The sequence below is a fragment of the Felis catus genome, chromosome B2 (assembly GCF_018350175.1).
Source record: "Felis catus isolate Fca126 chromosome B2, F.catus_Fca126_mat1.0, whole genome shotgun sequence".
Classification (NCBI taxonomy): domain Eukaryota; kingdom Metazoa; phylum Chordata; class Mammalia; order Carnivora; family Felidae; genus Felis; species Felis catus.
Genome location: NC_058372.1, coordinates 151,853,017 through 151,877,689, shown reverse-complemented (window position 1 = coordinate 151,877,689; position 24,673 = coordinate 151,853,017). Strand labels below are relative to the sequence as shown.

Sequence of the window (24,673 nt, the reverse complement as noted above, 5' to 3'; positions counted from 1 at the left end):
AAATTCGAGATAACATCTATTGGTGGGTGGCACTGTGGCTGGGCAGGAGCAGAAGGAGGGGTTTCAGGGACACAGACAAGGTTCCAGGTGGTGGCTGCAGGGGTGTCTACTGAGGAGTACACTGTGCTGGACATATTTGTTAGGCTATCTGTGTGTGCGGTGTCTCACAGGTAGAAGTTTCAGAATTCAGAAGAGTGATTAGGAAGAAGATATGTCAACAAGAACTAAAATGTAATGAAAATTTTCATTAATAGGAACCAGAGAATACTTAGGAATTAATTTTTATGAAATGTAGAAGCCCTATATGAAAAAATTATAAAACTTTACTGAAGAATCTAAGAGAAGATCTACACGTGGAGAGAGATTTCTTTCTTGGATAGACGTCTTTCCAAATGATCCTTAACATTACTGATATCAATGGCCATAATTAAGGAAACAGGTAAATACATAATGGTACCTAAGAGATGTCATACATTTGTGATGCCATTGGACTCCCTATCATGGAAATGTGTTTATGACCTACTGATGGGGAAAAAAAGGCAAAGCTATATAAAACTGAACATATGCTTTAGTATTTTCTAAATATGGGATCAAAAGCACCCCAAAAGGAAAGGACCTGTACAGAATGGGGCTTGGGAGATACCCCGGGGCAGTAAGCAGAAGAACTTTTTCCTTTCTGATTATATGCCTCTGAACTGTTTGAAAATATACTTTTACAATTAACTCCAGCAAGAACACCCAAGAACTTACAAATTTCCAGCTAATGTTCATGAGAAAAAACACCTCACTAGGCTGTACACATACCCCAGCTTTAATACTGAAGGACTTTGCCCTGGAGCCTGATTTTGCCACTCACTGGCTATGTAACCTGGGACAAATGCCTCATCCCTCAGCTGAGGCCAGAGTTTCCTCACCTAACAAAGAGGAACAAAACCTAGTTACAGGTTTTGTGAGAATTACAGGCAATGTATCTGGGAAACAGGAAGTGCTCAATTTATGGAACATCATAAATACATGTTTCGTGACCAACCTTAAATTTTCAGGTAGTTCTTCCATTAAAACTGCAACATACAATGAAATGTTGACTGAAACAAACAAGCAAGCAAGCACACACTGAAATGGTTTCAGGCAATTATATCTAAATACAAACTTTACCAGTATGGTCACATGAATCTTACAAGGTATCATTTATAACATCAATCTAACACTTTTATAAACAGCATTTATTGTACAGAGTACTCCGAAGGAAGAAAAATATGTACAGCCATTTGTTTTCCTTAATACATCTATTCTGTCCTGCAATACTGAAAAGGCGGAATGTGTCTGGCACAAAAATAACCCCTAGGAGTCACGAATTAGAAAAACAACGCTTTTAAAAAAGATTTTTACTTTTCTGGTAGAAATATAAAAACTGGTTTATGGGGAAGAAATTAAAAGAAAAAGTCCAATCAACTGCACAGGTGGCTTTAACATTTGAAGTTCTGTACCTCAAACCAACTTGTCAACAGCAGTATGTGTTTAAAATCTAAATATAAATAAACAGGCAGCACAACTCAAACAGCAGCACAGTACGAGCAACTTACATAATGCTGCAGTGTTCTCTGCGCAGAAGACCACTTCCCAGCATCGCCACGGGGAGTGCACGCCGGAGAGCTTCACCTGGTGCTGCAACCCACAGAACGCCCATCTTCTCACCAAACTGGGACCCTCCACAACACCACCATTTAAATGTACCAAAACTGATTTGTTTTTTAAAAAAAGAACAAGTGGGTGCAGAGGCAGGAGTACATTAACAGCCATTATGTCGTCTTCCTGAAACCCTTTAGAATAGGGTAGATATTTTCAAATGCTTCATAAATTTCTGCTCTGACTTTAGCACCTATGAAGACAAGTCAGAGAAGAGAGGAGTCTGAAATAGCTGTTCTTAACATGTTTAAAAGGTAAAATTACTTTAACACCACAAGCACAATTCTCTCCATGCCCAGTTAGACTGACAGATGCAGACATTAGAACAATAATGAGGGAATCCCTTGATACAACCCTGTTTTTGTTTTTAAAGTACTATTTTCTTAAAATGGCTTTTTAAGCCACAAAACAGTGCCCTAGATGACTCCAGCCTCCTGCCCTGCAGTCCACCACATGTGACCAGTGTTAGTTCCTGCACCAGCTTGTCACCTGAGCAGCTCGTGACCCAAGCAGTGCAGAAGGAATGATCAAATCTTATTCTCCCACTTGCTGCCTTTAAGCAAGCTCTTCTAAACTTCCCTCTGTTGTCTCCAAATGACACAGATGAATCTCAAAGCTTTACAGGAGGATTTCCAGCTTAAAATGCCATCTCTTAAGCAATGTAATGGCCATCTTCCCTGCTCTCACCCCCTTGGTGCGTATGTTTCCCATCAGAGTGTTAGGGTGAGGAGAAGAGAGGGGCAAAGGTGTCTTCACCACTTGCCAGCCAACTGAAATTACTTCTCAGCACTGAGAAAATGCTGTTCTTGAAACTCTTGCAAACCTCTGGATACTACTTCCTGTTACAACTTACCTGTTAAAACAACTTTTCCAGAAACAAAAATAAGAAGAACAATTCTGGGTTTGATCATTCTGTAGATTAAACCAGGAAATAACTCGGGCTCGTAACTAGGAGGAAAATGACAAAAACAGTTTAGAAACTAAAAGCTGTCCATGCTTCAGGTAAAATGAGGACCTGCGCAGGGAAAATACTGACTAAACGGCAAATTCACTGCGAGGCCAACCCACAGGAAAGAACTTAAGGCCAGTGAGGGTGACCTGTCATGTGCACTTGAAGACCAACGAACTCTATTTCTAATGAGTCTGGATTTTCTGATGTCATAGCAGCCTCATGCTCCCAGTTCAGACAGACTGAAAACAGTAACGATGTGTGTGGTTAACCTACTGGGAAATGCAGGACAGGCTTCTCTGAGGAAGTGGGATCTTGGGTGGATATCTGAAGTGCCAGTGGGAGTTTCCTAGGTGAAAAGTATAACAAGAAGGTGTCAAGTATAAAACTTGGACCAAGAGCCCTGGTCCAAGAAGGGCAGGGCAAGTCTAAGCGGTGCTGGGAGCAGAGAGGCTGGAGAAGTGGGCAGTGGCCTTGCAGGTGGCAGGGAAAGTAAGAGGAAATAATAATCATTTCACTCAAGTTTATACTTTACTGGTACAGCTCGTATAATGTTCACTAGAGAAATTCAAACAACTGGGGACAAGAGTTGACATAACAGGTTGTGGATTTAATTCATGCATTTAAAATGCATTTATTGAGCAATAAAATAACAGGGAGCCAATTTCATCCCAGTCAAGGGGAGTTGTGGATGTCAATAAGGGAAATGGGAGGTAGGAGAATGGTGAGAAAAATGTATTTTCCAAGACAGAAAGAAGAAACTTCAACATTCAATACATCTATCAGTACATCCCTTGTTCTTACATACCGACTGTTCTGTGTATGTTTTATCATGAATGTTTACACAGATTATAAGTGAATTGTTGCCAAAGGCAATCACAATACATTTCAGACTCACCTACTAAATTGTTGGTGGGTCAGCACGAGGCCTTCTAACCTTATGGGGAATTTCACATCACAGCTCCCCACCATATTCTGAATCTTGAAGTCCAAGAACTTTGCTGGAAAACCTAATTTCTGTACAACTCTGGCATATTTTCTTGCTGCTAGTCGGGACTGCTCTTCACTAGGGAGAAGAAAAAGTGAGATAGTCATAGTCAAAGCCAGCTAAAATAAAATTTTATTCGAAATTCAAAATTACTGAATTCAAAATTCAATTCATCAGACTACTGATATGCCCAGATTTTACAGATGTGGAACATCTCATCATCACCACGATCATTACGATTACTATATTTTAGCCTACAAATTCCTAAGGTGAAAATTAACAATTTCATTTTAATAGGAAAATATTAATGAGATTTATACTTAGATAATGCATACTCTAATTGTATCTTCTTTTATATTAAATCTCTCTTTATCCATTCCTATAACTCATCTGTTGGATAAAACTATGGCTTAGTAATGTACGGCCTATGTAAGAAAAGCAAAATAAAAGCAATAATACTATCATAAGCAAAAGACTCTCAAGTGCAAGGGTTAGGGATAACAGAAATTAAACATACATACTTGCAATGCTTTTTTTTTCTTGAGGAAAGTAAATTTATTTGTGGATTCCTATCTTGATAAAATAATCATGCAACTAGATACCCAGTATTCAGTGTGTAGCAAATGGATAAAGACAGCTAAACAGTGAATGAATAGCATGTCTGGGAAAGAAAAAAACACCCAGCATTTATTGATAAGCCAGAAGCTTTTGATGACCCATCCAGGAAAAAACAAGCAAGACTCCGAAATGAAGACTTATGTGGAAGCCAGGGAGAGACCCACACCTTGCCTTCTGAAAAAGGCAACACAGGAGATCAGAAACCACTGTGTCCACACCAATGGCCTTCCCCTCATTAAAGACAACTTCAGGGGCGCGTGGGTGGCTCAGTGGGTTAAGCGTCCGACTTCAGCTCAGGTCATGATCTCACTGTTTCACAAGTCCGAGCCCCACTTCCGGCTCTGTGCTGACAGCTTGGAGCCTGGAACCTGCTTCCGATTCTGTGTCTCCCTAGCTCTCTGCCCCTCCCCCACTTGCACTGTTTCTCTCTCTCAAAACTAAACAAACATTAAAAAAAAAAAAAAGACAACTTCAAAGTTCAGACTAAGCAAAAACATCTGCAGCCCTCTTGGTGTGTAGACAACTCCAAGTCATATTAATTTTTATTTTAAGAGCTTAATTTACTTCACTTATTCAAGCTCTATGAAGCTGATGCCACTAATCTTGCTCCAACCTTTGCCTTCTACCAATTACGTGGACTCTGTAAGACAAGGTTTACAGCCAAGGCCCCAGAGCACTAACCTTCACAGACAGGATCACTTCAAACAGACGCAGAATATAGGCAATAGCATTTATGAAAGGGGTAGACATCTTAAGACCTGAATAAACCCTAACTCTCATGATGAACCCTATTTACAACAAGGAGCAGCGGGCATCTATGACGAACACACGTGGTCTGTCCCACTGCCAGTGCCAAGCAGATCTATACACTCTCACACCATCTGCTCGGAAATTTTGTGATTCGTGACCAATTTGTTTTCACTTGGGGATGAATTTGTGTTATACATAAAATTTGTTACATAAAGGGATTCTTAGTAACAGCTTGGATGTTCCATTTTATCAAAGACACATAAAATGCAACTGAGTAACCATGGTAACGTACAACCAGGAGAATAAACTTCCTTAAACCTACCTCTTGGCTCCTGTGCACACCATTTTCCCAGAACTGAATATTAGTGCAGTGGTTCGGGGCTCTCTTATTCTCATGATAACAGCAGCAAACCGCTAAAATGGTCAGAGACAATTGTTAATGAGGTCACGCCAGACTGACTTCCTTTAGGAGAGTAAGACAATGAATGTCACGACTGGTAAAATGGAGAGTTCTCAAAATCCCTGGCACATGTTCCTATACATGGGTCTCTTACATCACCGGGCAGCACGCATGCTTTTCTTTGCACAGGGAGCAGAATACAGTGACTACTGAGTACGTTGAACCAAGATCTGTGTGTTCTTCCACACCATTGCAACAACTAATCTTTGCGAAAAATTTTACTTTAATTACGTCCTTAATAAATATCAGTGCCTCTGTTTCTACCTTATATTTGCTAGCTTCTAGAACTGTTAACTTACTGATTTTTTTTGGCAAATCGATTGATAAACCTTTTCTACCTCCAGAGGGAGTAAATCAAATTACAAACATATCAATATGTAGTGGAGTGACCTTCTGTTTCCAGCTAGCTTTTAGAAACAGTATTAAAGTATCAACACATAAAATTGCAAATTAAGAAAAAAATCAAACTTTTTATTTTTAATTTCGACTTTTTAACAATGTTTTTACTGCTAACATCGTAACTCGAGGGGAACATATTTCAGCTGTGGGTTGAATGAATGGCCTCCATTACTAGTTTCCATGATAAAAAGCAAAAAATTACTTGCAAATAACTCTAAAATTTTAATATCTGATGATTACATAAGAAATATTCATGTATTTCTAATCAGGATAGCTCTTTAACAAGTTAGATTCCTTTTGCAATTTTAGTTTTAAAACTGCTCTGTCTTCCTGCAGATTTTACCACCATGCAAAAATACAAGCACTACATTCTAGTTTGTACAAGTCCCAGAAAAGCCTAACCTTGCATTTCCTAAATTCCCTCTACTGGTTTTATTGATCAAATAATATCATTTCATTAGAGACTATAACATTGTAGAATTATGTATCCAAAATAAAATAATAGATAAAAAATTAATTATTATAATGCTACATACACCCTGTATACTGGCTTACCACAGTGCATAAATGGTTACTTCCAGATCTTAGCTACCTTGGGATTTTAGAAAAATACTTTAAAAATGTCTAATATTTACATAATTTCTTAAGATAAAGATAAAAACCTGGCCAATAAACAGTTTTTATTTAGCCTTTACTTTCATTTTTATATGCTATATAAGAGCCATTCTATTACTTGGTGGAAGGACAAATGGAGATATACATGTTTATTTTACCACTTTAAACAATTAAAAAAGGGACATATGACGTGTACCGATGAACAGACAGCAAGACATTTCTTGGTTATCTACCTGCTAGTTTTCCTTATGTTCGTAGGACACAACATTGAATCGCTCTGGCTGAAGATAACTAATAGAAATGGTTGAGACTATAGGAGGCACAACAGATAATAAATATACACTTTATCTTCTTATTAAGGAAATTGTTACAGTTTATCACAAATTCAACCTTACAAATTCAGGTTTCTGTGTTAACCTTCAAAAATTCAACATTAGATATGTACTGTCTAACTTAATATGCTGATATTACATTTCAAAGTCAAAGGTAAAATGCTTTAAATGATGAAAAGTTCAACAGTTCTGGCTTTTCCATTTTCTTTCTTAAATTCTCACTCTAAATAAAATAAAATTGAAAAAAAAAAAGAACTGTTTTTACATTGAAGTATCTTTGTGGTTTCCTCAATGGCTACTGGGCAACCATAAAGATTTATTCTTACTGTAAAAAGAAACGGTTCTAAAATAATTAGCCATATTTGATGTCCTCCAAATTTTAATTAGCTCAACCAAGCAGACCAAAAAGTCTCAATAATTAAAGGAGTCATTTTCTTTCTTAGACAGTTATTACAGCAACTTTTATTTTGGACATTTCTACCTAGGCTACATCATTCTCACTTGTATATAAAAGACAGAGATTTAGAAACTCACTCCAAGACCATCACTTAACTTTTTTCTCAATGTACAGCTAACATATATTTATCCAACTTACCTGGTTCAGTTGACAAACATACCCCTACACTTCTACAAAAGTATTTTGTCTGCTTTCTATGTAACTCTTAAATACTACTCCAACCTAAACCCAGCCACTTTACTTCCCTTTCCTTAAAAAAACGTATTTTAGTAAACTATGAAAATAAATCTAAACCTACTTCATTCTGTTTTGTTCTGATGATACATCCTAGAATAAGTCATTCAATAACGACTCATATATTTAAAATAATCAAGGTATATTTTACATTAATATTTTTACATTGATACAGCGTAACTTTTAAATGTTGTTATAAGATATATTCTGTTACAAAAGCTCATTCTACTAAAACAGTTATCTTACTAGAGGTTCATGAGTAAATATTAACATTCAATAAGATTTGGGTTTATGTTATTAGGACAATAAGAGTTGTCTATTTTCTTTGGTTATCTCCAATTAAAACATTAAAAATAAATTAATGACTTATTAGAGAAATCAGACTTCTGATTTCTGATTTCTGATTGTACAGCCTACTCTAAGGAAAATGGCTTCTCTAACTCATGCAGTTCTTACTAGGGTTAGCTGCCAATGACGACACAATGATATATATAGTTTTTCTGGTTGAGGAGGGAGGCAGAAACTTGGTCATTGTCTTTCTCTTTGTTTTATTTAAATATCTCAAAATAGTTGGGTGTCAAAGTCATCCTCAAGTTTTAATACTTATGCATATGCACACACACACAAAAAGCCACACTAAAAAAAAAAAAAAGACAAATACGTACATTGATTCAAATTTTACAAAAATATTGGGGATATTCAACTTGAGAAGTTCAAAAGGCTGCTGAGAAATGCCATATCTTCAGTTCTCACATAATAGAGGGCAAGGCTCTGAACTTCCTCTTAGATTTGATTGAGTGCCCAAAATTTAGATACACCGTTTAATAGTATGTACATAGTTCTCCTGTTGACTGAAGTTTTCCTTTGTTAAAAGGCAAGTGCTAAAACAGTCCAAGTTTCCAAAAAGAGTTTTATTTTTCTTGGCCTACAATCCTAGCCCTAATGACAGGGTGTTACACCCCAAAATCCCTGCAAATTCTCACCCTATGACACTGTTCCTGAAAGATGCATGAAAACTGGCCTGGCTCCCACTAACTGTCCCAACCTTGATATATCCTGGTCTTGTCAAAAACAGGTTTCCCCTGCTACTGAAAAGTAGAGTGTTCCTGTGAAACCTTTCATAAACCCAAATGGAGTAAAGTGAGGAACAATCACCATTTTGTAAAAGCAGAAATTCTCTTCAGATTTCTTTCCTTTGGCAAAAACAGGCACTAATGTAGGTCTTCAATGAAAGCAAAGTGACTTAATGCAAACTTTTGGATAGCATAAGAAACCTGCCCTGGTCAAACCAATGTCAGTCATATACACAGTCGCATGCCCCATTATGGGTAAGTCATGTTTCTAAAGAAAACATCACCGCACACATCTCTAGGTGATGTACAGGCAGCAGACAGAAACATGAAAGCGATTATCAGTGAAAGTCAGCTTCAAACCGCGTAGAAGAAAACATTTGAGACTCTAACTGAAATACCATTCTCAAGCACCAGGATTAGACACATGGATAACTTCCCCAGTTTGCATGTACTCAGAATCCAACTGGGCATGGGTTCTGCCTGAAGATTGACCCCGAATCTACTAAAAGACCTCCAGAAAGTGATGACTCCTGAAAATACAGCTTCCTCCCAAGAGCTTGGAATCAAGGATAGGACAACACACTTGGTATATATACTGCCTGTTCTTTCTCACTTCTTCCCCTTGTGTTTAATCATTTTGTGCTGTTGACAAAATGTGGTACAAGAACATGATTTCACCCAGTGTATGAGATCTCTACCCTGACCAGGAGTTCCCAAACTAAAACAGAAGTTTCTGGATTGTGGCTCAAACAACAAATGAAACCACTCACCTAACAAATGCTTTATCATAACTTCACTGGCTAAAACAGAGCCAGATAATAAAAGTGTCCTCAACTATTTATTGGCCAGCCAAGTAGTATTGGCACAATTGTTAACAAATGGGATAAATACTTGGGGGGCGCAGGGAGGCACAGAACAGAACAATCAATAAGTTGAGAAAAAAGACTTTCCGTTCCTAAAATTGACCAAGCTGATTCTTGGGGAGTTAATCTTTCTGGTTAGGTGTAAGCAAACTAAAAAATACTGGATGTATGAAGTGAATTTCACTTATTTCTTATGATATTTCTCCACTGTCTAACATCCAGGTAAGCTTACATGCTGCCACTTGGACACTATTTCAAGATGACATTCAAATAATGACACCACATAAGAAAAGGAGTCAAATCCGCATGGGCAACCTAGACTGGGAGTTTCACCAAAGGGGGAACAAGGGACATCAGTAAAGGATATGGCGGTAATCTGGAAAAACTGAGAGGCACAAACAGACACTGACACAGATAGCCTGTCAAATAGAATACTCAGATTCTCAAGTGTGTCCTTCTGCCTTCTCTTTTTTTCTTATATAACATCTTATTTTTCCCTTGTTAAACGAAACCAGTTTAATAGTGGTTCCCCATGTATGAAAGTAAACAGCACGCTAATAGATTCTCCCACTTTAGGGGAACTGTCTTCTACAGGGCCCTACCCGAGAGCTCTTCTTCAATCCGATCATCTCCACTCAGAGGCCTGGTCTGTCTAGTCCTTGAAGAATGTCCATTCGTTTGTGAATGCAAATATTTACAATTTTTTTAAAAAACAACTTATCTACCAATGCAGAGACAAAAGCCTTACCATGTACTCAGGCTGCTTATGTTAATGTAAAAAGTATCATAGGTATTTTTACCCCATAATATTTTTATTATAAAGTTCAAAAGTTATACATAGAAAAATATAATAAACTCCCTGTACTTATTACCCAACCCTGACAATTATTAACTTCTGGCCTATCTTGTTTCACCCATGTGCCCTTCCCCAATTCTCTAATTGTTTTATTTTCAAGTAAATTCCAGACAGCGTATCATTCCATTCTATATGGTTTTCAAAACATAAATGAAATCATACCACATATTTTGTTTTTTAATGTCACAGGATCCCCATCACAATGGGTAAATAAATTTAGTACTTTATCTTGTAGACTGCTGTGATTCTAGGGTCTCTTAATAAAAAACAATACACAATTTTCTTTAATTCCTCATTTGGTTGGTATCAACAAACTTATGCATAACACGTTTTGGTCTAGGGACCTTTAACAACAAATTCCTGTATTATTATAGTTTGAAATACATTGTAATTGCTCTGACCTTGGGATTATATTCAGCATTTCGGGCACGAAGTGCAATGGTCTTTAGGTCAAGCTTACAGCCAAGATTCACCGTAGATACAATATTTCTGCAAGAAATTTGAAAAGAAAGCATGATCATTTAACTTTTACAGGATGAAGTGTTAGATAATTATCTAGAAATCTGATTCTTTTACTAGAACAATGTAATTAGGTCAGTTTAAATTTTAATTAAAAAAATTTTACATTGGGGCACCTGGGTGGCTCAGTCAGTTGAGCGTCCAGCTTCAGCTCAGGTCATGATCTCACGGTTTGTGAGTTCGAGCCCCGCGTCAGGCTCTGTGCTGACAGCTCAGAGCCTGGAGCCTGTTTCGGATTCTGTGTTTCCCTCTCTGCTCCTCCCCCGCTCATGCTCTGTCTCTCTTTCTCCCTCTCTCTCCCTCCCTCTCTCTCTCAAAAATAAATAAACATTAAAAAGTTTTTTAAATAAAAATAAATAAAAATTAAAATTAAAAAAAATTTACATTGTTGACATTTATTATGTTTACCACACACCATGGTGAGCATTTTACATGGGTTACACCACTTAATACTTACAATGCACTATGAAGTAATAACTATTAATATTCACATCTTCAGATGCAGAAGCTGAGGCTTAAATGGCATGGTTGCTCCAGATAAAATGGGATCCTTGCTCCAGATAAACACAGCTCCTAAGTGGTAGCCAGGCTTTGAGTCCATCTATCTGCAGAGCCATGCCTTAGCCTTCTGAACGAAGCCCTTATTTGCCCTTTGAATGACACTAATTGCCCATAAACCATCATGCACGGGCATGGGACATCACTGTCGTATGAATACCGATTCCAGATTGCAAATACATCTCCAGCTGTTTCCAGCTCATTGCTGCTTTTGGTTCCTGTCCTGTCAAAATGCAACAGTTTGGAAACTTGATGGCTCACAACTGGGTTGGATAAGAGGATAGCTGTGTTTTTTTCTCTTTTAACTTTTTTTTAATGTTTATTTACTTTTGAGACAGAGACAGAGACAGAGCATGAGCAGGGGAGGGGCAGAGAGAGAGGGAGACACAGAATCTGAAGCAGGTTCCAGGCTCTGTGCTGTCAGCACAGAGCCCAACATGGGGCTCAAACTCACAAACTATGAGATCATGACCTGAGCTGAAGTCGGACGCCAGACCGACTGAGCCACACAGGTGCTCCAAGCTGTGTTCTTTAATAGACAATTGTAAGGCCAATTGGAATAATCAACCCAAGGGGTGCCTGCATGGTTCAGTCAGTTGAGTGTCTGACTCTTGATTTTGGCTCAGGTCATGGTCTCACGGTACATGAGATCGAGTGCAGCATGGAGCCTGTTTGGGATTCTCTCTCACTCAATTAACAAATGAGCATTAGAAAAAAAAAAAAATGATCAACCCAATGAATGTTTTCATTTCTACCTCACCTATTTCCTTCCAATTAATTTTATATACACACCTGCCTTTAGCATTTCTCTACTTAAGAAATAATCAAGTTGTGGTACGTCTACCACAAATTTAGTCACATATTTGCTACATGTATTTTTTTCTTCTTAAGCAACAGTGCATAAGGGTTCAAATTTCTCCATATCCCCAACACTTGTTATACTATTTTTGATAATAGCCATCCTAATGGGTATGAGGTGGTCTCATTGTAGTTTTGACTTGCATTTACATAATGTTTAGTGACGTTGCGCATCCTTTCATGTGCTTATTGGCTATTTGTGTATTTTCTTTGGCAAAATGTCTATTCAAGTCCTTTGCCCATTTTTGGAATCAGGCTCTTTGGTTTTCATTGTTGAGTTTTAGTAGTTCTCTAAGTATCTAGATAATAATCCTTTATGGGATGCATTTTCTCCCTTCCTGTTGGTTGCATTTTTACTCTGTGAACAGTGTCTTTTGGTATACAAGTTTTCTTTTAAAAAAAAATTTTTACAAGTTTTAAAATTGTCATGTAGTCTACTTTATGTTTTTTCTGTTGTTACCCATGCCTTTGTGTCACATCTGAGAAAACATTGTGAAGTCCAATGTCACAAAGCTTTTGTCCTATGTTTTCTGCACCGAGTTTTATTGTTTTAGGTCTTACACTTAGGTCTTTGATCTATTTTAAGTTAGTTTTTTATTTGGTGTTAGCTAAGGGTCCAACTTCATTCTTTTGCATGTGGATATCCAGTTGTCCCAGCACCATTAGTTGAAAACACTATCTTTTCTCCATTGAACAGTCTTGGGACCCTTGACAAGTATCATTTGACCATATATGCAAGGGTTATTTCTGGGCTCTCTATCCTACTGCATTGGTCTATATGTCTGTGTTTATGCCAATACCACAGTTTTGATTGCTGAAACTTCGTAGTAAGTTCTGAAATTAGGAAGTGAGAGCCCTCTGGTTTGCTCTTCCTTTTCAGGATTGTTTTTGGCCATTCAAAGTTCCTTGGGATTCCATTTGAATTTTAGCATGATTTTTTCTACTTCTGCAAAAAATATCATTGGGATTTTGACAGGGATTGCACTGCACCTATAGATCATTTTGGGCAATATTAAAATTTTGACAATATTAAATCTTCTAATCCATGAACCTGAGATGTGTTTCCACTTTTCATGTCTTTTTTAAAGTTCTTTCAGCAATGTTTTATAGTTCTCATCATACGTCTTTCACATCCTTGGTTAATTCCTAAGTACAGCAAAACCTTGGTTTGAGAGCATAATTCAATCCAGAAACATGCTTGTAATCCAAAGCACTTGTATATCAAAGCAAATTTCAAGAACCATTGGCTAGGTTGTGATCATGTGACATTCAGCATCACATGCTACTCCTATTGCAAGACACTGCTCATTTGTCAAGTTAAAATTTATTAGAAATGTTTGCTCATCTTGCGAAACATGCAGAGAACAAGTCACCCACAATTCAAGGTTTTAGTGTATTTTATCCTCTTTGATCTTGTTAACAGAATTGTTTTTGTAATTTGCTTTTCAAAAAAAAATTTTAATGTTTATTTTTAAGAGAGATAGAGTGTGAGCAGGGAAGGGGCATAGAGAGAGAGGGAGACACAGAATCCAAAGTGGGCTCCAGGCTCTAAGCTGTCAGCACAGAGCCCAACACTGGGTTCGAACCCACGAATCGTGAGATCACGATCTGAGCTGAAGTCAGGCACTTAATCGACTGAGCTACCCAAGGACGACTGAGCTACCCAGGGACACCTGTAATTTTCTTTTCATATTGTTCACTGTCTATATACAGAAATGCAACTGATTTTCAAGTGTTAACTTTGTATCCTGCTACTTTGCTAAATAAACTCATTATAGCTAACAGGTTTTTTTGTGGACTCATTACGATTTTCTACATATAACATCATAACATCTGCCAACACATAATTTTATCTCTTCCTTTCTACTCTAGATACCCTTGTTTTGTCTTGCTCTGGTACTATGTTGAATAGAAATGGAGAAAGAGCGGGGTGCCTGGGTGGCTCAGCCAGTTGAGCATCCGACTTCAGCTCAGGTCATGATCTGTTTGTGGGTTCGAGCCCCGCGTCGGGATCTGTGCTGACAGCTCAGAGCATGGAGCCTGCTTCGGATTCTGTGTCCTTCTCTCTCTCTGCTCCTCCCCAATGTGTGCTCTGTCTCTCTCTGTCTCTCTCTCTCTCAAAAACAAATAAATGTAAAGAAAAAAGAAAAAAGAAAAAAAGAAAGAGATGGAGAAAGAGGTTGTCCCTCCCTTGTTCCTGATCATAGAGGAAAAGCATTAAGTCTTTCAATGTTAAGTATTAGGTTTGCTATGGTTTTCTAAATATGGCTTTTACTATGTTAAGGCAGTTTCCATCTTTTCCTATTTTGTTGAGTGTTCTTACCATGAAAGGGTGTTGAATTTTGTCCATTCTTTTTCTGCATCAATTGAGGTATCAGTTTTCTTTTCATTTTATTGTTGTGGTATATTACAGTGGTTGATTTTTTAAGGTTATTTACTTTAGGGGGGGAGAGAGAGAGAGAGCGCGAGCATGAGCAGGGAAGGAGCAGAGAGAGAGGAAGAGAGAGGATCCCAAGAAGGGTCCATGCTGTCAGCACAGAGCCCAATGAGGGGCTCGAACTCACAGTGAGATCATGACCTGAGTCAAAATTGAATTGAATGCTTAACTGACTGAGCCACCCAGGCGCCCCCAACGGTTGATTTTTGTATGTTGATCTACCCTTTCATTCTAAGAATAAATCCCACTTGGTCATGGTGAATAATCTTACACCATGCTGCTTAATGATGTTTCCTAGTATTTTTTTGAGAATTTTTGTATCAATGATCAATGGGGATACCGGTCTGTAGACTTTTTAGTGTCTTTGGCTTTGGTGTCAGCGTACTGCTGGCCTCACTGAATGAGTTAAAAAATGTTCCCTCAATTTTTTAGAAAAGTTTGAGAAGGACTGGTATTAGTTCTTCTTTAAATGTCTGGTAGAGTTCACCGAAGTCATTCGGTCCAGGGATTTTCTTGGCTCTGCCACCTCCCCAGAATTCTTCTTAAAAATGTATGATTTTCTTTAAGTTTACTAATTTAAATAATCTATACACCCAACATGGGGCTCAAACTCACAACCCCAAGATCAAGAGTCGCATGCTCTTCCAACTGAGCCAGCCAAGCGCCCCTTAAAAATGTGTTCTTATATATTTTCACTGATTATCTATCCCAAGTCTTCATAAGCTTGTAGGATTTAGAGGCCACTGAATTCCCAACCTACCAGCGTTCTTAATGAATATGGAAACTCAGTAACGTGTCTGACTAGATGCTTTGTGGAATACCAGAAGGGTTAAGGTGCCAAGATGAAACAAACACCCCATCACAACTGGTTATAACTTATGATTTAAACAAGAGGTAAAAACTTAAATGGCCATAAAAGCCAGACAAGCAAGACACCAGGGAATGTTGCTGACAAACGTGAACTAACAAGGGATTATCTCTCTAAAGCATTAAAATGAAAATCATCTGATTTTTAAAATCACATCAGATCAAAAATCTGAGGCAAGATTTGGATAACAGGATCTACGATGAAATATTACTTAGTGACAAAAATGACCAGCGATGGCTGGTGAACTAATTATTGCAAATGACCCTTCACTTTGGCCATGCTTCCTAAAAGCAAAAGCTATGTACTTCACACTGATAGATACAAGAGAATATTTGTGTATTTTTCAGGACTTTTTTCCTACCTCCACCCTGCGTCCAATTCTGATACATATAGGACCCATTTAATTTATACAGAAAAATCCACTGAGGGCAAGAACAGACATTCTCAGCTTGTGGAAAGGACACAGCTCTCCAAAGAGTTATACGCAGCCCTTATAATAACCAATGAAGACAAACAAGGACCATTGTGAACTAAGTAACTAATCTTCCCTTCCCAAAGAAAACATCAAAGAGAAAGAGACCATGTAAGGCTTGATTCAGCAAATCAGCTGCAGGAAAATGTCTACAACAATTTGATAGCTTGGCCCAAGGACATAAACGCGAGCTACCCAATCTACCCAATATGCGGCGATGTTAGGAGAGCCTTTTACTAAGGGGACTGACTCACTGAGGCAACTTCGCATCCTTTCTCCTGTGGGAGACAGAGCAAGAGCAAATTTAGACATACGATGACCACTAGTGCCACCCCCTCAACAACTCAATCCGTCTGAAACAAAGAAGAGCAGCACCCGCCGCAAGAGGCCCTTCTGGGTTAAGGGAAAGACACAAAGTACTCACTGCAGCTGCGGCACGATCCCAGAGCTCTCAGAGGCTGGCGTGGCGGGGGTAATGGGGGTCATGGGGGTCATGGGGGAGGGATACAGGGGAGTGGTGCCCGGCAAGGGTGCAGTGGTAAGAGTCTGTGAGTGGAAGAGCTGTGGTGTCTGGCCCGAGGCCGCCTGCGTCGCCTGCTGGGATGCTGACTGCTGAACGGCCGCCACTGCCTGCTGCTGCTGCTGCTGCTGAGCCTGCTGCTGTTGCTGCTGCTGCTGCTGCTGCGCCTGTTGCTGCTGTTGCTGCTGCTGCTGCTGCCTCTGCTGCTCCTCCAAGATGGACAGACTGTTGGTGCTCTGAATAGGCTGTGGAGTCAGTCCTGTGCCGTAAGGCATCATCGGACTGAAGATGGGGATTCCAGGAGTCATGGCACCCTGTGGAAGGTCAGGAGGACAGTAAGTCAGGCCAGCTGGTATTGTTTCCAGCACCTGTCTGGTAGAAGAGGAGGTGAGATGTACAAAGACAGATGCTTTCCGAATATAAATGGAGTCATGATGCATAACAGAAAGGCATTTGCTGTCCTTACACACATCACTTTTTTCTTCACCATAGCACAGTAGGTAAGAGCCTGGTTATTTAGAATGACACCCGGGTGTGAAATCCAACCCTGCCACTTATTACATGTGAACACTCAAGGAAGCTGCTTAACCGTTCAGGCACATCAACAGGATAACGATGTTCTAATACTGCTAGAAAGTATAAAGGACATGATTGGAGCGACTGCCCATGCTTTTGAACTATTATCCTGGCATACTACCTGGGTAGTTCCCCATTTCACTCGCAATGTATCTGTCCAAGTTTGGCCAAAAAATTATATAGTTACCCCAGAGACGCCACTGAACACATTCAACACGATGACAGGCACGCAGAAGATACTGAAGTGTTAGCAACAATGACGACAATTATTAGAATACTATTCAAAAACGTGGATCACTTGCTCTCCAAAAAGTTTATATTGTGCTCGCTTCGGCAGCACATATACAAAAAGTTTATATCAAGAAAATCCAATGCATCTATCAGAATAATATCAATTTATTTTTCTGAATGCTTCTTAACTTCCAGATACTGTCACATTTATTAATTTAATATATTTATTAATATATAATTTATGGTATAATTAATTTATCTCATCACAGCCCTCTGGGAAAGGAAAAACTCGATGTTCTTCCCACATTAAGGACAAGAAAACTGACACCAGGAGAAGCTAAAGGACTTCCCCAAGACCACAGGTCTCACCAGCAGAGAAGCCACAATGACAGCCAAGTTTTTCTAGGAGCCAGTCTAATGCCCTCACCCAGCACCAACTCTACAGAGCCCATAGAGCCTGCAGAGTTTGCAGTGACTCTGTGAACCTCTTCAAAGTATACCTAGTATTTCTGCATCAAGGAATCCATAGTTTTCGTCAGATGCTCAAATGCGTGCAAAATCCAAAAAGGAGCCACAATCCTCTCCCACTTCCACCACTTTCTTTGGCAGAAAGCATAAACCAAAATTGTCTAAGGTTTATGTTAAATTGTTTCATCAACATAGTGGCAGAAAGAGTATGAGAGGAGGAGGGTCAAACATACACCGCAGCCCTAATAGTATAGGTACGATCATACTGCGTTGATCACTCACATCTGTAAAATACTGGCTAGAAAAAATTCAGGTTATGTGACTTTAAAAAGAGTGAGGTTTTGAAAGGTCTGCCTTTCTTTATGTCACGTATACAAATGAACTCAAAATGGATCACACATGTAAAAGCTAAAACTTTATCAGAAAGAGAAAATCCTTAAGGCTTTGGGTTAACCAAGATTTCTTAGGACACAGAAGCACTGACGCTGAAATAAAATTGATAAATGGACTTCAGAGAAAAATTAAGACTTTCTACTCTTTGAAAGATATCATTAAGAAATTAAAAAGTAAGCCACACCACAGACTGAGAGAAAATATCTACAATACCTACATCTCAGAAAGGACCTGTATCCAGAATACACAAAGAACAATTACAATTCAATAAAAGACAAACAAATAAGCCAGTTAAAAAAATGGGCGAAAGATGTGAAGGACATTCTACAAATGAAAATAATGCAGCTAGCTGGCCAATAAGCATTGACAGGATGCTCAAGATTGTTAGTCATCAGGACAATGCAAATTAAAATCACAAAGAAACAGCACTAAGCAACCACTAGAATGGCTAAAAGTTAGAGTGTCAGTGAGGATGTAGAGCAAGCGGAACTCTCACATTGCTGCTGGTGGACCTAGAGTATGGTCTGGCAGTTTCTTATAAAGTGAAACACACACTTACCACAGACCTAGCAATCCCACTCATAAGTATTTACCCAAGAGAGACAGAAACAGTCTACACAAAGCCTGTTCACAAATGTTTACAGCAACTTTACTCATAATATCCCCAACCTGAAAACACGCACAATGTCAGCAACTAGAGAGTAGATACACAAGATGTGGTACATCCATACAATCGAGTACTACTCGGCAATAAAAAGGAATCTGCTGATATACAGATGTTATATTGGGCAAAGAAGAGAGATACACAAAAAAAGCACATACTGGTATGGTTCCATTTGTATGACTTTCTAGGCTAAGCAAAACTATCTTCAGCTCTCGATCAGCAGAGCAGTTGTATACACACAGGTGTACACAATTATCAAAACACACCTAAAGTGGGTGTTCTTATCATGAGTTAATTTTTTAAAAGTAGATGTTATTTGGAACCTTAAACATAAAAAAGAAATGCTAAAAACAGAAAATAACTTGGCAAAAGTTACTTTCAAAATCAAAGGCCCGATAGTCACATGGAACACTTTCATAAACATTTATCAAAAGATTAAGATTTACAGACAAATACACATTTTAACTTCCAAATAAACTCCTCAAATTTAACACTATCAAGCCTACTCAAAGCCTAATACAATGTTTCAACAAAGTAAGAGGCTTAAAATCAGATAAATCAATTTCAACGACAGATGGTTAAATTCCCTTCCTTTCTTTTTCTACTGCCTCTAACAGTGTAGACTCTGTCCCATATACACCCTCCCTCCAGTTGTATTACCTGAGGGGAGGCCAGGCCCTGAGCATAAGGTGGCAGGCTGTTGTTCTGATCCATGATGTTCACTTTCTTCTTGGTAAATTAAACACCTTTGGACTGGAACTCGCCTCGGCATTCAGTCTCTTCCTAAAGCATCCCCAGTACACACTTCTTAGCAATTTCCTCAACTGCTTGCGTTGTCTTCGTGCACACCAAGAAACGGTAACGCCACTTTGAAAAAAGTTTGAGGTTTAATGTAAGAATACAAGCTGTACAGTCTTTTATGAACCAGTTTCATAATTACACAAAAAACTAGAAAAAAGCAATGAAGCTATTTTGGAATATACTTTTTTAACCTTATAATGCTGAAATCCTATTCCCTCCCATGTTTATTGTGACCGCATGCAAAACTACCACTAGAACAAAAAGTGTTTTATTACATGTTTAATTTAAATGCTCTTAGAATGTTCAGCGGTGCTTGGGTGGCTCAGTCCGACTTCAGCTCAGGTCAGGATCTCACAGTTCAGGAATTCAAGCCCCACATGGGGCTCTGTGCTGACAGCTCAGAGCCTGGAGCCTGCTTCAGAATCTATGACTCCCTCTCTCTCTGCCCCTCCCCCGCCCACACTCTTGTCTCTCTGTCTCTCGAAAAATAAACATTAAAAACTTAGTTTTTAATACTTAGAATGTTCAAAAATAAGGTGTCATAATCAATATTTAAAAACTTTTGGGAAATCGAGGCGCCTGAGTGGCTCAGTCGGTTAAGCGGCCAACTTCGGCTCAAGTCATGATCTCAAGGCTTGTGGGTTCGAGCCCCGAGTTGGGCTCTGTGCTGATACCTTGGAGCCTGGAGCCTGGTTCAGATTCTGTGTGTGTGTCTCTCTCTCTGTACCTCCCCCGCTCACACTCTATGTCTCTCTCTCCAATAAATAAACACTAAAACAAACAAACAAAGAAACAAAAAAAACTTTTGGGAAAAAACACTCAGAGAAAACACATTCCTAAGGAAACTGTCAAATCAGAGTAGAAACATTTATTTTTTATGTTTATTTTTGAAAGAGAAAGAGACAGAGCGGGGCGGGGCAGAGAGAGAGGAAGACACAGAATCTGAAGCAGGCTCCAGGCTCTGTCAGCACAGAGCCCGATGTGAGGCTCAAACTCACCAACGACGAGATCATGACCTGAGCTGAAATCAGACACTCAACCGACTGAGCCACCCAGATGACCCTGAGTAGAAAAATGTATTAAGCGCTGTGCACAGAGTGCTACTGGGCCAAGTTGAGGTTTTTAAATATTCCAGTCAGTTTTATATCCTCCACAATGTCTTAGGTGTTAATTTCAATAAACAGTGAATTGGATCCAACATACTTTAACGTGGTATTTATTGATCTACTAAGTTATTTATTTTTTTAAAAATACTGCTTCATTCTTGCCTTGTTTTATTCTTTTTTAAGTTTATTTATTTACTGGGGGGCAGGGGGTGAGGGATGGCAGAGGGAGAGAATCCCAAGCAGGTTCTGCACCATCAGCACAGAGCCAAACATGGGGCTCAAACCCACAAACCATGAGATCGACCTGAGCCAAAGTTGGACACTTAACTGACTGAGCCATCCAGGTGCCCCAATCTAACTGAATACAACACTGTGATAGAAGATGTACAGACACAGAAATAAATAAAACATGTTTTTATACATGCAATAACTTGACCTCTTTAGAACACATAAATACAAACTATGCCTCTATCTAGCTTTCCTTAACACATCATTTCTTTACTGGCTACACATTTTTTATTTCTTTTAGAAAAAAGAATCAAGTGACTACTGAAAGACCTTTTGTTGAGTTTAGTTCAGATGGCTCCTTACCTTGATTAGAGTTGCTTTGAGAACTAGAGTCAAACAGTACTGGCTCATCAACATATCAAGAACAGCATCTAGTTATCACTTAGTAAGCCCAAGATAAATGTTAGCTATTGGTAGATTTCAGTTTAAACATTAAAATCTAAGAAGATATTGGCACATATAGAACTTGCTGGTCTGAAAGTTACAAATTATATACCAAAGACACACACGAGCTTCAAACATGTACTGGTACAAAGTAAGCACTCAGATATTTGTTGAATGAATGAAAGAATCAATCACTTTGACAAGACAAAGGACCAAAGACTATATATCCTACATACTCATCACTGAAAAAGGGGGGTAAAAAAACCAAAAAACTCTGGTTCAGAAAATGTCAGATATAATAAAATTATATTTTTTAAATTGTTATCCTATAATAACAATAGAAGTGATGCAAATATGAAGAGGAAATAGTCATTAGCATCAAAGAGTTCCATGTGAAGGGTATACAAATAATTACTCCAAAACTTAAGTGCTGTAACAGAGGCGTACTATGCCAAGTTCCTGGAGTGCAGAATCTCGCCAATGTCTTAGCACCATGCCTGGCATACAGTAGGTCATCAAGAACAAATGCACACATGCTGTGGATGATAAGACATAGCAACTGCCAAGTGTCCTGAAGGGGAATGTGTTCACAAAGCATGATCACTGGACTTGGGTCTAGCAAGGTAAGCAGGAATTTACAAATCAGCACTGCAGGCAAAAGACCAAGCACAAGGAGACAAAGACTGCAAAAGCATGCAATATGCAAGCAACAAGCTCTGGAGAGGAGGTAGCAAATGTAAGTGGGGTCACACTATCTACCGGTTTTACATATCACATAGGCAAAAGAGCAGCGACAAGATTTTGAAGTGCAGCATGAGTAGGTCTACTTTGGCAAGTGTGGATGAATTCAAAGAGATAAAACTAGAGGCTGGAAGTTCACCTTAAGGCAGTCACTGCTATGGTTAAAGCAAGAAATAATGAGAGCAGGATTTCAAGCACTCATAAACATGACAAGAGCTTTCTCCAAAACTGGTGGCTCCTGACCCCTTAGTGCAACTCAGAGTCTACATAAGAAATCTGCAGCACTAGGTCCGGGCCGATGTTACGATTGTTCAGAGGTCAGCCCTCATTGCCAGTGATGGCACCGACCATTTTTACTCACCTGTGCCATTAAAACCACAGTTATTACTTCTAACTTAATCCTACTTAGTTACTACTATCGTTAGCTATTACTTATAACTTATCCTATAATACTAACTTATCCTTTGAAAAGAAAGTTGTTTGCAGAGTGTGTTCATATTTTGGAAATTGAAGCATCAAATTTGATCTTTTTAAAAGGCAATCACAGATAAGGGAAAAGAATCAGTTAATTTTGCATTGCCCCCCAGTGTCTGCATAAACCATTCAAGCGTATTATTTTTCACACAGAAGCCTACCTAGAATTTTAAATTAGAAAAGCACACGGCCTGGGGCCTAGACAGCTAGGCCTTGTAAACCAAGCGCTGTGTATTTACAGCTTACGCTCTATCGTGCCGGAAATCTCTAGCCTCTGACAAAACGTTAAAGTCTCAAGCACAACTTTATAACAAAGCCATTCCTGCTGATAGCAAAAAAAGGAGGACAAAGGCCAGGTTGAATCTGCCCTCCAACATCAACGAGGAGAAAAGGATGGCAGGACAGAACTCCGGGTCTTGGATGTGCCGGACTGTTGTGTCCCGGGCACTCCCGGAGCCCTGCACCCGAACTCGCACGATGAAAGCCGTTGTTAAAGCACAGCAGATGAGGGCACCGGGCGGGACAGGCGGCCGGGATGGGTGGGCGGCCGGTACAGGCCGGAGCGGCGTCGGCACGAGCGGGGAGGAGCGGCCCCCGCGCGGCCTGCGTGCCCACTCAGCGTCTCCCTCACTATCGCCCCAGGGCCTCGCTGCAGTGGTCGCCTCTGCACCAATCCTCAGAGAAGAGGAAAAGCTAAAGGGGCTGTTACCTGGAGTCCCTGCAGAGACCACTGCGGGGCCGCGAAAACGAAGTTAAGCCACAGGCGGCCCAGGCGCCCGCCACGGCGACCCTTCCCGACCCTACTAAACTTCTGGCGCGCGTTGATAATGTCACTTCCGCCAGTTCTTCCATCCTAGGCTTCAGCCAGTTGTCCAACTGGAGTGGCGGCCATGGGAAGTGTGGGCACTCCGTCACTTCCGCTGTTTCCGCAACAGTTCCGCTGGGTATTTGGCTTAAGGGAAAGAAGGGGCGGGCTGAGCTCCCCAGGAATTCTAGGGGGTGAGCCGCCGGACCAGAACGTTTTCTGATTGGTCCTTGCCGAGGGGAGGCAAGATAATGATTTTCAAATGTTGACTTTTTGAAGTCTAGCGGTGTGACCTTCCGCAAGTTACCCGACCTCAGCGCCTCAGTTAGTAGAATGGAATAATAGTAACAGTCACCCTCTAAGGAAGTTGTGAGATGGATTAAGGAAATGCAGGAGCAATGCCAGGCACATGGTAAACTCTCCGCGCATGTTAGCTGTTTTCAAACTTGGAGAATGAAAAGAAAAAAAACAGCCTGGTTTACAGGTTCAATTCTATTTTGTTTCTGCTACTACCATTTTATGCACTCTTGTCACACTTGCCACAAAGAGACTGTTACCGAACCCCAAATTCTGCTGCCCCTGGCTTGAAAAGGCAATACTCAAGAGATGATTTTGACTGAAAAGGAATATGAGCTTTGTTCAAGAGGCCGGCACCTGGGGAGAAGGTGGACTCTTATCCAAAGCCAGCTTAGAGGTTTCTGCCTGGCCAGGGATTTTTTTTTTTTTTTTAATGTTCACCTTAGAGCACGCGATCGCGCTCGCGTGGGGGCGGGGGGGGGGGGGTGGTGCAGAAGATCTCAAGCTGACTCTGCGCTGACAGCAGAGAGCCCAATCATGAGCCCTGAGATTGGGCTGTTAGATGCTTAACCAACAACCACCCAGGCGTCCCCTGGCCCAGGGATTTTTAAAGGAGTTTAGGGCAGTTAATCAGTAAAAGGATTGCAGTGGTCCATAATATTTCTTGTTGCAAGCAGAATGGATGGTGCCAGCTACAGATGTTATCGCAGTGCTCAGAGGTTGTGCAAGGGGTGTGGTTCCTCAGTGCCCAGGGTTGTCCAAGAGGGTCTGGTCTCTGTTTTGTGACATGCAGAGGTGCTCTGTTCTTCCTAGGAAAGAATGCATGATGGATAGATTAAGAAAGGTCAATCAGTTGGGCTAAGGGTTCTTGTTAAAGCTCAAAGACTAGTAGGTTGGTGGGAAGGGCTTGAAGGGGCTTTAGTTTCCCACTGT

The 24,673-nt window shown here is 39.8% G+C and overlaps 1 protein-coding gene across 3 annotated transcripts; it reads right to left on the bottom strand.

The window, feature by feature from the left end:
* Positions 1-1,119: 1,119 nt before the first annotated feature.
* TBP (TATA-box binding protein) lies at positions 1,120-23,506 on the bottom strand. Of its 3 annotated transcripts, none has more exons than XM_011282689.4 (8): positions 23,348-23,506; positions 19,505-19,711; positions 16,417-16,826; positions 10,682-10,769; positions 5,314-5,405; positions 3,534-3,701; positions 2,540-2,634; positions 1,120-1,879 (listed from the first exon to the last, which is right to left on the bottom strand). In XM_011282689.4, exons 2-8 carry the CDS (start codon positions 19,556-19,558, stop codon positions 1,800-1,802), a joined length of 987 nt encoding a protein of 328 aa, XP_011280991.3. In that variant the 5' UTR covers positions 19,559-19,711; positions 23,348-23,506; the 3' UTR covers positions 1,120-1,799. The 3 variants fall into 3 exon arrangements, with proteins under 3 accessions (XP_011280991.3, XP_011280992.3, XP_019687105.3); XM_011282690.4 differs by lacking the exon at positions 23,348-23,506 and adding an exon at positions 22,800-23,284; XM_019831546.3 differs by lacking the exon at positions 23,348-23,506 and adding an exon at positions 21,343-22,688.
* Between the last annotated feature and the right edge of the window lie 1,167 nt (positions 23,507-24,673).

Coding starts and splice junctions, on each gene's coding strand:
- TBP (XM_011282689.4), bottom strand. CDS start 19,558: ATGGATCAGAACAACAGCCTGCCACCTTATGCTCAGGGCCTGGCCTCC. Junction 5,406..10,681: donor ATGCTGAATATAATCCCAAG/GTCAGAGCAATT, acceptor TGACCATTTTAG/CGGTTTGCTGCTGTTATCAT. Junction 2,635..3,533: donor ACCCACCAACAATTTAGTAG/GTGAGTCTGAAA, acceptor TTTTCCTCCTAG/TTACGAGCCCGAGTTATTTC.